Source organism: Vipera berus (assembly GCF_964194415.1).
Source record: "Vipera berus genome assembly, chromosome: 4".
In the NCBI taxonomy this organism is placed as follows: Eukaryota; Metazoa; Chordata; class Lepidosauria; order Squamata; family Viperidae; genus Vipera; species Vipera berus.
The window spans coordinates 4,085,877-4,099,116 of record NC_138206.1 but is presented as its reverse complement, the minus strand read 5'-3'; the positions used below and the strand labels follow the sequence as shown (position 1 = coordinate 4,099,116).

General features: G+C 48.0%; 1 protein-coding gene across 1 annotated transcript in view; it reads left to right on the top strand.

The window, feature by feature from the left end:
* The window catches only part of CAPN5 (calpain 5), an 82,741-nt gene that overhangs the window by 64,146 nt on the left and 5,355 nt on the right, over positions 1–13,240 (top strand). Inside the window, exons 5-11 of the mRNA XM_081327827.1 lie at positions 1,082–1,274; positions 3,824–4,017; positions 5,701–5,778; positions 7,192–7,387; positions 9,505–9,627; positions 10,936–11,132; positions 12,395–12,516. Coding sequence (XP_081183953.1) covers positions 1,082–1,274; positions 3,824–4,017; positions 5,701–5,778; positions 7,192–7,387; positions 9,505–9,627; positions 10,936–11,132; positions 12,395–12,516 — 1,103 coding nt within the window. The remainder of the gene's footprint in view (positions 1–1,081; positions 1,275–3,823; positions 4,018–5,700; positions 5,779–7,191; positions 7,388–9,504; positions 9,628–10,935; positions 11,133–12,394; positions 12,517–13,240) is intronic.

The following is a 13,240-nucleotide window of genomic DNA, read 5'->3' as shown; positions in this document are numbered from 1 at the left end:
TCCTTGTTGGTCCCCGAACAACCGGCCTGTCCACTTCGCCAAGCGGAACCTCCCCCATCAGGAACTCGTGATGGAGGCAGCACCCCCGAGTACGAGGTCGCCAGCATCAGGGATTCCCGCTGGCTGAAAGGTCGCTTCCAGTACCTGATCGAGTGGAAAGGGTACGGGCCGGAGGACTTCACATGGGAAGACGCGACCGCCGTTCATGCCCCTGCGTTGGTGACTGCTTTTCACGAACAGTTCCCATCCCGACCGCATCCGGATCGGCAGACCCGAGGGAAGGGCCCTGCGGTGCGGGATAGTGTTGTGACTCAGGGCCAGCCTGTGGGTCCGACAGCCGGGTCCGATGTATCGGAGGACTCAGATGTGGGGGAGGAGGGAAACGAACCGGCTGATGATGATTTGGAGGCTTTGCAGAGTCCTCAGCCGGGGATCTCTTCTCAGCTGTGTGAGCCCGAGAGTGCGGAGGATGATGACCCACAGCTGGCCCTGTTCAAGGACGCCCGACGCAGGAGGCAGACGAGCAGGGACAAACAAAGAAAGACTATGGGACTCCTCGGGAGGAGGCACAGGGAGACCACGCCCTGAGCTCTCTATAAAAGAAGTGTTTGGGGAGGGGCTGGTTGCTGAAAGCAACTTTTCCGCTTGAGAAGACAAGCTCTTGTGTTTTTGTTAACTGCGTAATTAAATCTTGGCAGAAGCCTTTTAGCCTTGGACGCTTTCCAGACTCTTCTCTTAATTAGGGGTTTGCGAGAAGAGGGCTGGTTCAGAACAGGCTTCCCCACTCATTTTGTTTCTCAGATGATCGCCAGAAGGGATGACGTGACCCCGGGGGGGGAGGGAAACACCGCCCCCGTCATAAGTAGGTGCCAGTGGCCAAGCGCCTGAAGTTTGACCACATGACCACGGGCACGGCGCAACAGTCGTAAGAGTGAGGAACGGTCGTAAGTCGCTTCTTTTCCGGTGACGTGTCACTTCGAGCAGTCGTGAAAGGAAAAGTTACAAGGTAAGGACAGCCTGTATTGGGTTGAATTTTCAATGGGAAAAAAAAGAAATCTCTTTTCTTATTCTCCCTGTTTAGACTCTCCGGATGCTACGAAGCCTTGGATGGAGGCAACACGGCCGATGCCTTGGTGGATTTTACCGGTGGGATCTCGGAACCTATTGACCTGGTGGAAGGAGGCTACGCCAATGACGAAGCTAAGCGAAATCTGCTTTTTGAAAGGGTGCTGAAAGTCCATAACCGAGGAGGCCTCATCAGCTGCTCCATCAAAGTAAGCGTCAGCGCTGCTAACGTCTGATGTTTTTTTGCATTGACGACAGATGGAGATGTAGCCATCTTTTTCCCTTTCGCTTTTAAGGTTAGATGATGCTGGGGGGTGGGGAATGTGAATGAGAGTCCAGCTAGACACGACAACACTAAACTTAGGGTGAGAATCAAGGTTACTGAGCTCAGAGCTGATAAAAGAATTGGCCTGGCTGGAGAGCATGCCCGGTGCTTCAAGCTAATTGGGGAATGTGATTTATGACTGTTAATTGGAGGAGGGAATTGTGCTTTGCTATACTAGGTGCCCAGGGGAGGGGAATTCAGTTTTTTGCCTTCGGTTAACGTAAGTGCCGATATTATGCTACTCGAATAAAAGGTAAACAATGCCTCGAAGTTCTTTGGAAGAGTTTCATCTGTCGGCACCAGGACAGATGAAGTAAGCAGGTCTTGTCAGTACAAAGAAGAAAGAAGAATTTTATTTGATGACTGAGGTGGGAAATTTTGAGGTGGGCTTTAGTAATAATAATAATGATAATAGTAAAGTTGGGAGGGACATTGGAGGTCATCTAGTCCAACCCCCTGCTCAGGCAGGAAACCCTATACTAGGCACGTCAAACTCGTGACGTATTGCGACTTTTTCCCCAATGGGAAAATGGGGTGGGCGCAGTTTGGTTGTGATGCATCCAGCAGTTTGACATGCCTGCCCTCTACCATTTCAGACAAGTGGATGTCCAGTCTCTTCTTAAAAATTTCCAGTGTTGGAGCATTCACCACTTCTGGAGGCAGGTGGTTCCACTGGTTAGTTGTCCTCACTGTCAGGAAGTTTCTCCTTAGTTCCAGGTTGCTTCTCTCCTTGGTTAGTTTCCATCTGTCGCTTCTTGTCCTGCCTTCGGGCGCTTTGATGATGATTATTGTCACTTTGAATGTACACCAATCGGCATACATCAAAATGAAATTTCGTTGCATACCGCTCTCAAAGGGTCACCACCTCCGATATATACTCCTTGTTCGGGGCCCGCTCAAATTTCACATTGTCCATTTTAGTCTCTAGGGAGTGAACGATGGCACACAGGGCAGATGGAAATGGGGCTCCATGTGGATTAGCCCTCAAATTCGCTTGTATTCTGACAACCTCGCCTTCTTTCCTTTTTCTGATCCTGACTCTTCCACCCTTTCCTTAAAGAGGCCTTGCTTCTTTTCGCCCCTGGAGCACGCTGCTGCCGCCGCCACCAACTCCTCCAAAAGCCTCTCTCTCTTCCTCTGGGCCTGCCGACAGCCTCATCCAGTTCCTTCGCCCCATAAGCTCCAGGTCCTCTCCTCCTCTGCCTCCTCTGGAAACAGCCCTGATTTGCAATAGAATCCATCACTGGGCCAGCAGTCAGATCTTGCTGCGGGTAGAACAAATTCAAACAGCGCCAACGACTTTTAACGGTCTCACCAACAGTTCCAAAACAACTAGCAACTCGCCATGCCAGCAAAGATTGTCGGTCGTATGTTACCTTAGTTCCACCATGTTGCTCAAACACATTAAAATCTTCTTGATCATGTGGCCTATAGCCCTTACTATCCCCCCAAAAAACTATTCGCCTTCAAGAGCCAATGGAGAATAGCTTGACTGCCTCTTCTTTGGAGCAACCTTTCTCTTACTCTACCTTAAGGGTGGGGAACTGTGGCCCTTTTATAACTTGCAACTTCAACTCCCAGAATTCCTGAGCCAGCCACGTTTTCAAAGATACAACAATACTGGGGGGAAAAAGGGACTGATGATGGTTTTTCACACTTAGGAACATCGCGGCATTCCCAAGGACATACGATCAAAATTCGGGTGCTTGACGACTGGCGTGTAATTTATGACGGCTGCACTCTCCTGGCGTTTGCGAACTTGCCGGCCGTAATACATAAATACATCCCAGTTGCTAAGCATCTGAAGTTTGATCACGTGACCCGGGGATGCTACAGCGGTCAAAAGTCTGAAAAACGGTCCTAGGTCATGTTTTTCCCGTGCCGTTGTAATTTTGAACGGCCATCAAACCGTTGTAAGTTGAAGATTACCTGTAGGTCCTCATTTGTCCCAAGGTTTTTGCTTTTGATAGTGGGTAAAGCAATATCTAAACTTGAATTGTTACCTGAGGCTTGCAACTTTTTACTTCTAAGGCAGGGGTCTTCAAAACTTGACCCTTTTATTATGACTTGTGGACTTCAACTCCCAGAATTCCTCAGCCAGGCATGCTGGCTGAGGAATTCTGGGAGTTGAAGTCCACAAGTCTTAAAGTTGCCAAGACCCTTGCCTCAAATCAGAGGTCTTCAAACGTGGCCCGTTTATGACTTGTGGACTTCAACTCCCAGAATTCCTCAGCCAGATGCCTGGCTGAGGAATTCTGGGAGTTGAAGTCCACAAGTCATAAAAGGGCCACGTTTGAAGACCCCTGTTCTAAGGCCATCCTTATCTCCCCATATTTCACCATCCTTGCTGGAGATTCCTGACAAGGGTCTCTGGATCAATTTTTAACCAGTTTCCCACCCTGAAACATCCAATTCATGTGTTCTCTTTCCAAGGCTGTGTTGGCTGCCGATATGGAAGCTCGGCTGGACTGCGGCCTGGTCAAAGGACATGCCTATGCAGTCACCGATGTCAGGAAAGTCCGCCTTGGCCACGGCCTGCTGGCCTTCTTCAAGTCCGAGAAGCTGGACATGATCCGGTTGAGGAATCCGTGGGGGGAGCGAGAGTGGAACGGCCCATGGAGTGACACGTAAGTTTGGCTGGGGCATCATCCGTCTACATGGACATCAGATGTCTTGTATCCATCCATGTTTTCTTCTGTCCGATGCAGGCACAAACGCAGGTTGGCGGGGAAGATTTATTGTAATTTTGTTGATTTACAACCTGCCTTTATTATTTTTATAAACAACTCAAGGTGGAATATATACCTAATATTCCTTCCTCTGCCTATTTTAACCACCAAAGCATGGGATGAGAGAGAGGGATTGGCCCAAAGTCACCCAGCTGGCTTTCATGCCTAAGGCAGGACTAGAACTCACCTCTCCTGCTGATTGGCCCAAGGTCACCCAGCTGGCTTTCATGCCTAAGGCGGGACTAGAACTCACCGTTTCCTGCTGATTAGCCCAAGGTCACCCGGCTAGCTTTCATGCCCAAGGCAGGACTAGAACTCACTGTCTCCTGGTGATTGGCCCAAGGTCACCCGACTGGCTTTCATGCCTAAAACGGAACTAGAACTCACCGCCTCCTGCTGAGTGGCCCAAAGTCACCCAGCTGGCTTTCATGCCCAAGGCAGGACTAGAACTCACTGTCTCCTGGTGATTGGCCCAAGGTCACCCGACTGGCTTTCATGCCTAAAGCGGAACTAGAACTCACTGTCTCCTGATGATTGGCCCAAAATCACCCAGCTGGTTTTCATGCCTAAGGCGGAACTAGAACTCACCGTCTCCTGGTGACTGGCCCAAGGTTACCCAGCTGGCTTTCATGCCTAAGGCGGGCCTAAAACTCACCGTCTCCTGGTGATTGGCCCAAAGTCACCTTTTTGCCATGATGTTAAGCGAATCACATGATCATTAATCCAATCAGGCTTCCCCAATTGATTTTGCTTGTTAGAAGCCAGTTGGGAAGATTGCAAATCACAACCGTGTAGCCACAATTCTACTGCAACCATTGCAAATGCCAGCTGGTTACAACTTTTCTTCTACCAATTGTTAAGCAAACCACTTCAGTTATTAAGTGAGTCACGATTACGAATGATGATCTTATGACCTTGAGACACTGCAGCTGTCACAAATACATCGCAGCTGCTAAGTGCCTGAATTTTGATCCCTTGATCTTGGGCAGGGGTAGGCAACCTTGGCTCTTTTATGACTCGTGGACTTCAACTCCCAGAATTCTTGAGCCTGCCAAGCTGGCTGAGGAATTTTGGGAGTTGAAGTCCACAAGTCATGAAGGGGCCAATGTTTCCCCATGCTGACTCAGGAATTCTGGGAATTGAAGTCCACGAGTCATGAAGGGGCCAAAGTTTCCCCCATGCTGGCTGAGGAATTCTGGGAGTTGAAGTCCACGAGTCATGAAGGGGCCATAGTTCCCCCATGTTGGCTGAGGAATTCTGGGAGTTGAAGTCCACAAGTCATGAAGGGGTCATAGTTCCCCTATGCTGGCTGAGGAATTCTGGGAATTGAAGTCCACGAGTCATAAAAGAGCCAAGGTTGCCTACCCTTGATCTTGGGGATGCTGCAAGGGTCGTAAATGTGAGGAGTGGTCATAAGTGACTTTTTTCATTGCCTTTGTCACTTTCAAACAGTTGCTAAACCAACGGCTGTAATTCGAGGACTGAACGTAAAGGCTTGTTCCCAGAATGTAGAATTAACTAACCTGTCCCTGGAGCTCCTCTGTGTTCTCCCCATTCCAAATCTTATTTTGCTTTCTCCAGCTCGGAGGAATGGCAGAAAGTCAGCAACGGTGAACGCGAGAAACTAGGGATGATCGTGGAGGATGACGGAGAGTTTTGGTGAGCATGTTGTGCAATTAAAACGAAAGGGGACGATTTGGTGAATCAAACCTAGGGGATATTCTAGCAAAGGTTCCTTCCAGGAAGAATAAAACTTTTTTCCAATCAAATTCAGCTTCTGCTTGACTTCACGGACACATCCAGGGTGTCCATCTGGATTGACCCATCTAGGGGTGACTTGACAGCAATCTTCCAATACTTGAGGGGTGTCCCAGAGTGGAAGGGGGTCCACCTCTTCTCCAAAGCGCCTGAAGGCAGGACAAGAAACAACGGGTGGGAACTCATCAAGGAGAGAAGCAACATGGAATTAAGGAGAAACGTCCTGACGGTGAGGACGATTAACCAGTGGAACGGCTTCCCTCCAGAAGTTGTGAACGCTCCCAACACTGGAGGTTTTTAAGAAGAGACTGGACAACCATTTGTCTGAAATGGTAGAGGGTTTCCTGAAGAGAACCTGAAGTCTTCTAGTCCAACCCCCTGCTTGAACAGGAGACCTTAGTCCCTTCCAGTCAAATGGCTGTCCAACCGCTTCTTAAAAGCCTCCAGTGATGGAGCACCCACAACGTCTGGAGGCAAGGAGTTCCCCTGATTAATCGTCCTCACCGTCAGGACGTTTCTCCTTAGTTCCAGGTTGCTTCTCTCCTGGATGAGTTTCCGCCCGTGGCTTCTTCTCCTGCCTTCAGGGGCTTTGGAGAAGAGCTTGTCCCCCAATTCTTCTTTATGGCAGCCCCTCAAATATTGCAAGATTGCTAGGGTGTCACACACCCCCACTAGTCCTTCTCTTCATTAAACTAGACAAACCCAACTCCTGCAATCGTTCATGGTACGTTTTAACTTTTTGTATATTTGGTAGGAGTTGTACGTTTGAGATCAATCCAGCTGGAGTACCCCTTAGTTCAGGGGTGTCAAACTCAATTTCATTGAGGGCCACATCAGCATTGCGGTTGCCCTTGGGGGGCCGGGTGGGTATGGCCAGGGTGGGCGTGGCCTACTGGGTGGGCGTGGCTAGAGTGCGTATGGCCTACTGGGTGGACGTGGCCAGCTCTACATCGTTCGCATCAAGGGTGCCTGTGGGGGCCTGGGCAGGAGTGGGACAGATCTGAGGGTCTCTGGCAGAAGGAGGGTCTCTGGGCCAGGGCCAAGGCAGTGGGGGCCGTTCCCTCACTGTTTCCAGGATGGCTTCGCGGGCCACATGAAACCACTTCGCGGGCCGCATCTTGTGTTTGACATGTCTGCCTTAGTTAGTGGGAAAATGTGTGATTTCCTTCTGGGCCCACCGAAGGAAGACAACCGCAGGCTTTTGAAAACAGCGTCCACTTTGCCTAGCCAAGGAAAGAGGACCAGAAAGAGGACAGAGTAAGACAAAAGTGACATGTTCCAGAACTGAGTTGTCAGTAACTTCTCCTCTCCTAGGATGGCCTTTGATGACTTCTGTCGGTACTTCACCGACATCATCAAATGCCGCCTGATCAACACGTCCTACCTGAGCATCCATAAGACGTGGGAAGAAGCCTTCTTGAAGGGCGCCTGGACGCGGCATGAAGACCCTTTGAAGAACCGCTGCGGAGGCTGCATCAACAACCGGGATACTTTCCTGCAAAACCCCCAGGTAGGAAAGTCAAGAGCAGCGGTCTGTCTTCCAACTTGGACCTTGGATGACTTGTGGACTTCAACTCCCAGAATTCCTCAGCCAGCATGTCCCCACGCTGGCTCAGGAATTCTGGGAGTTGAAGTCCACCAGTCATGAATGGGGCCATAGTTGCCCCCTGCTGGCTCAGGAATTCTGGGAGTTGAAGTCCACGAGTCACAAAGGGGGCCACTGTTCCCCCCATGCTGGCTCAGGAATTCTGAGAGTTGAAGTCCACCAGTCATGAATGGGGCCATAGTTCCCCCCTGCTGGCTCAGAAATTCTGGGAGTTGAAGTCCACGAGTCACAAAGGGGGCCACTGTTCCCCCCACGCTGGCTCAGGAATTCTGGGAGTTGAAGTCCACAAGTCATCAAAGGGCCAAGTTGGAAGACCCCTGATTTGAGGCAAGGGTCTTCAAACCTGGTGACTTTAAGACTTGTGGACTTCAACTCCCAGAATTCCCTAGCCAGCTATGCCGGGTGGGGAAATCTGGGAGTTGAAGTTCACCTATCTTAAAGTTGCCGCAGCTGGGAAACACTACAACAGTATAAGAATATTTCTATGTTCATCCAAAGAGATCTCCATTGTACGTACTGTATAACTGAGATTTTGATTCTGTTTCTTACCTGGGTTTCTTTTGTGACTTTATTGTCTTGAGTTGCCTTTTTCTGGTGTCAAAACTGTTCGATTGCAGGTTTATTATTTATTATTGACAATTAACAGCTGCTTCACACACCAACCCTGGCCGCAGGATTGCATTTGGGGCATCTGTCGTGTCACCGCAATTTGCTGTGTTTTTTTTTAACCTTTTCCAGCAGAAAGTGGCAAAAAAAAAGCGCCATGTGATTCACTTAACAACTGATGGCAACTGGCTTTATGGTCGGGAAAGCAAAATCCGCTGACGTGGTGCCTCAACTTCCAACTGCAACAATATATGAGCAGAATTTCACCCTCCATTGCGGTCCTAAGCCGAGGACTGCCTGTAATCATGTCATCCGCTTTTTTTGCTGCTGTGCTGCCACTGTTGTCAGCTCTGTGGCTGAGGAGCAAGGACAGCCTTGAAAAAAAAATGCAGCTGAGACCACCACTGAGCTCCAAATGTTTGTTGTTAAGTGAGACCTTTGTTAAGTCAACTTTGCCCATTTTATGACCTTTCTGGCCGCAAGTGAATCATGCAGTTGTTTAGTTAGGAACACGGTTGTTAAATGAATCTGGCTTCCCCCATTGACTTTTGCCTTTGTCAGAAGGTCGCAAAAAAGGGCAGCATTGGAAAAACGAAGAAACACCGTCTGAAGAAGGGATATTTAAGAAAATACGAGACTGTGCAGAAATGGGGAGACTTACTCTGAAAATTAAAAGAAGAAGATACAGGATGTTTTCAAATTTGGGATGCATTTTATCAGTGGCTGAAGAAACGGGGTTGAGATTAGGAATTTAATGTGTATTATTAAGTAAAACAAATGGACCCAGTCAAGGAGGAGGGGGGGAGGAGGAGGAGGAGGAGGAGAGGAGGAGGAGGAGGAAGAGGAGAAGAGGAGGAGGAGGAGGAAGAGGAGAAGAGGAGGAGGAGGAGGAGAAGAGGAGGAGGAGGAAGAGGAGGAGGAGGAGGATGACAACGATCTTCTTGTTCTTCTTCTCCTCTTCCTCCTCCTCCTCCTCCTCCTCCTCCTCCTCCCCCCTCTTTTTCCTCCTTCTCCTCCTCCTCCTCCTCCTCCTCCTCCCAGCACTGATGATGTTACCTAGTCAAGTCATGAAATATCTGAAAGAAAACAGCCAAGGACCCCACAGTCATTTTCCTCCTCCTCCTCCTCCTCCTCCTCCTCCTCCTCCTCCTCCTCCTCCTCCTCCTCCTCCTCCCAGCACTGCTGATGTTACCTAGTCAGGTCACGAAACGTCTGCAAGAAAACAGCCAAGCTGAGAGAAGCACCCAGGACCCCTCATTTCAGCCCTGAGCTACAAATATTCTCCTTTATTGAAACTGCACCAGGCTTTCAAGACTCTGTCATTATCTCTTCTGACAATAGCTTTTGAGCTTTTCTCTTCTCGGTTGGCTCACCTGGCTGACTTCAAAAGGTCTGATCCTCTCTTTTTCACCCAGTACGTTTTTGATGTGAAGAAAGCAGAGGACGAAGTGCTGGTTTCCATCCAGCAAAAGCCCAAACGGACCAGCCAGAAGGAAGGGAAAGGAGAAAACCTCGCCATAGGATTTGACATCTTCAAGGTAAGCTGGACAAGGAACTTCTTACTAGATCTTTGGATGGGGCCAGAATGGACCTTTCCGATTAACTGTAGAGCAGGGTTTCTCCACCTTCGCAACGTGCAGATGGGTGGACTTCAGCTCCCACAATTCCTCAGCCAGGAGTTGGCCCTCCCATGCCCAGGTTGAGAGAGGTTGAGAATCCTGGGAGTTGAAGTCCTCCCATCTTCAAGTCTCCAAGGTTGAGAAAGGTTGAGAATCCTGGGAGTTGAAGTCCTCCCATCTTCAAGTCTCCAAGGTTGAAGAAGGTTGAGAATTCTGGGAGTTGAAGTCGTCCCATCTTCAAGTCACCAAAGTTGAAGAAGGTTGAGAATTCTGGGAGTTGAATTCCACCCATCTTCAAGTCTCCAAGGTTGAGAAAGGTTGAGAATCCTGGGAGTTGAAGTCCTCCCATCTTCAAGTCACCAAAGTTGAAGAAGGTTGAGAATTCTGGGAGTTGAAGTCCTCCCATCTTCAAGTCTCCAAGGTTGAGAAAGGTTGAGAATCCTGGGAGTTGAAGTCCTCCCATCTTCAAGTCACCAAAGTTGAAGAAGGTTGAGAATTCTGGGAGTTGAATTCCACCCATCTTCAAGTCTCCAAGGTTGAGAAAGGTTGAGAATCCTGGGAGTTGAAGTCCTCCCATCTTCAAGTCTCCAAGGTTGAAGAAGGTTGAGAATTCTGGGAGTTGAAGTCCTCCCATCTTCAAGTCTCCAAGGTTGAGAAAGGTTGAGAATCCTGGGAGTTGAAGTCCTCCCATCTTCAAGTCACCAAAGTTGAAGAAGGTTGAGAATTCTGGGAGTTGAATTCCTCCCATCTTCAAGTCTCCAAGGTTGAGAAAGGTTGAGAATCCTGGGAGTTGAAGTCCTCCCATCTTCAAGTCTCCAAGGTTGAAGAAGGTTGAGAATTCTGGGAGTTGAAGTCCTCCCATCTTCAAGTCACCAAAGTTGAAGAAGGTTGAGAATTCTGGGAGTTGAATTCCTCCCATCTTCAAGTCTCCAAGTTTGAGAAAGGTTGAGAATTCTGGGAGTTGAAGTCCTCCCATCTTCAAGTCTCCAAGGTTGAGAAAGGTTAAGAATTCTGGGAGTTGAAGTCCTCCCATCTTCAAGTCACCAAAGTTGAAGAAGGTTGAGAATTCTGGGAGTTGAAGTCCTCCCATCTTCAAGTCTCCAAGGTTGAGAAAGGTTGAGAATTCTGGGAGTTGAAGTCCTCCCATCTTCAAGTCGCCCAGGTTGAGAAACACTGTTGTAATCCTTCTCCTAATTCCTTCTCTGATTTTTTTTTAATTACACCCAGGTGGAGCTCAACCGGACGTATCGAATGCACACTTTACAGACCAAAGTTGCCACCTCCATCTACATCAATTCTCGCAGTGTCTTCCTGAGGACAGATCTGAAAGAAGGTCGCTATGTCATCATACCAACCACTTTTGATGCTGGCCACGTGGCCGAGTTCCTGCTCAGGCAGTTCACAGACGTGCCTTCTGACTGCCAGTAAGGACCAGGGGGGCTTCTCTCTGTCGAAAGAGGTTGTGGGAGGGAGCAGATCAGGGAAAACAGGGTAGAAATCACCTTTGGAATTCACTGCCTCATGATGTTTTGCTACCATCTGGGAGGCATTTGATATTCTCCAAAGCACCTGAAAGCAGGACAAGAAGCAACGGATGGAAACTAATCCAGGAGAGAAGCAACCTGGAACTAAGGAGAAACTTCCTGATAGTTAGAACAACTAACCAGTGGAACTCCTTGCCTCCAGAAGCTGTGAATGCTCCAACACTGGAAGTTTTTAAGAAGAGACTGGACAATCATTCTTTCCCCTTTTCTTTCTCTTTCTTTCTTTCTTTCTTTCTTTCTTTCTTTCTTTCTTTCTTTCTTTCTTTCTTTCTTTCTTTCTTTCTTTCTTTTTTCTTTCTTTTCTTTCTTTTTTCTTTCTTTCTTTCCTTCCTTCCTTCCTATTTCATGCAAGAAAATTTTACACCTATGTATGAATATATTAACCTACTGTACTTCTATTATTATTATTTTTTTGCTAAATTATACAATGAAACCTTGCCAGAAGTAGCTCAGATTGTAGAAAGTGGGGGGCGGGGGGGGGGCTGCATGGTGGTCAAAAAAATAAAAATAAATCAAGATTATAGGCACAGGTTGTGCCCCATCATCTCAACTTTTTTTTTTAGTTTCCTGTGGATGATATCCCTGAGATGGTACCACAAAGTTTGAAAAAAAATAATAGGACATCCGGATTTTCAATATTTAAAATGATGTTGGGAGGACCTCAGGATATGGCTTCATGCCCTCCAACAATTTTGCAGCAGCTGAAATGTATAAATATAGTTTATCAATAGCAATCAAGATACGATTAACGCATGTTCAATCCTGGTCAAGGACCTTCGCAACATTCACACAACCGAATCAGCTGCTGCTCCAAATTCACCTAAGCTGTCGATGTGCAAACGCAGGTTTGGTTAGAGTCTGGATAAGCTGCAAAAACCTAACCAGGGCTAAAACTCTGCAGGTTGTGCGAATGCAGTCACTAGGTCTTCCCTTGATCTGGTTGCGCATGTTGTGTGAAGCCCACCATGTAACCCCTTTGCATTTTACAGTTTCTTGTCTTGCTTAGCTACGCTTCAGAGCAGTTTTTCTTTTGGATTGTGCGTGAAGGTTGGCCATTGTGGCTCCTTGCTTGTAAAGCAGGTCCTTTTCCTGGTCCTCGAAATATCTGATGTCTCTTGGGTTTTTCATCTTCTTTTCCCCAGAGAACTGACCTTGGACGAGCCCCCTCACACCTGCTGGAGTGGAATATGTGGCTATCCCCAATTGGTGTGCCAGGTCCATGTCATCTCAGCTTCTGGGCTCAAGAACCAAGGCTCCGAAGAAGGTGCCAATACTAGTTACAATCCAATCGTGATCAAAGAGAAGGGAAATCACGAAACAGATGTCTTCTTCTAAGTCAGTGTTTCTCAACCTTGGTGACTTTAAGATGGATGGACTTCAACTCCCAGAATTCCTCAGCCAACACAGCTGGCTGAGGAATCCTGGGAGTTGAAGTCCTCCCATCATCAAGTCACCAAGGTTGAAGAAGGTTGAGAATCCTGTGAGTTGAAGTCCTCCCATCTTCAAGTCTCCAGGATTGAGAAAAGTTGAGAATTCTGGGAGTTGAAGTCCTCCCATCATCAAGTCACCAAGGTTGAAGAAGGTTGAGAATCATGGGAGTTGAAGTCCTCCCATCTTCAAGTCTCCAGAATTGAGAAAGGTTGAGAATTCTGAGAGTTGAAGTTCTCCCATCTTCAAGTCACCAAAGTTGAAGAAGGTTGAGAATTCTGGGAGTTGAAGTCCTCCCATCTTCAAGTCTCCAGGATTGAGAAAAGTTGAGAATTCTGGGAGTTGAAGTTCTCCCATCTTCAAGTCACCAAAGTTGAAGAAGGTTGAGAATTCTGGGAGTTGAAGTCCTCCCATCCTAGTCGCCAGGATTGAGAAAGGTTGAGAATCTTGGGAGTTGAAGTCCTCCCATCTTTTAAGTTGTCAACCCCGAGCTACAAATATTCTTTTCTATTGGTGGAATTTCTCCTTCACCTCTGTGTTCCTCCTAGTAGTAGAAGAAG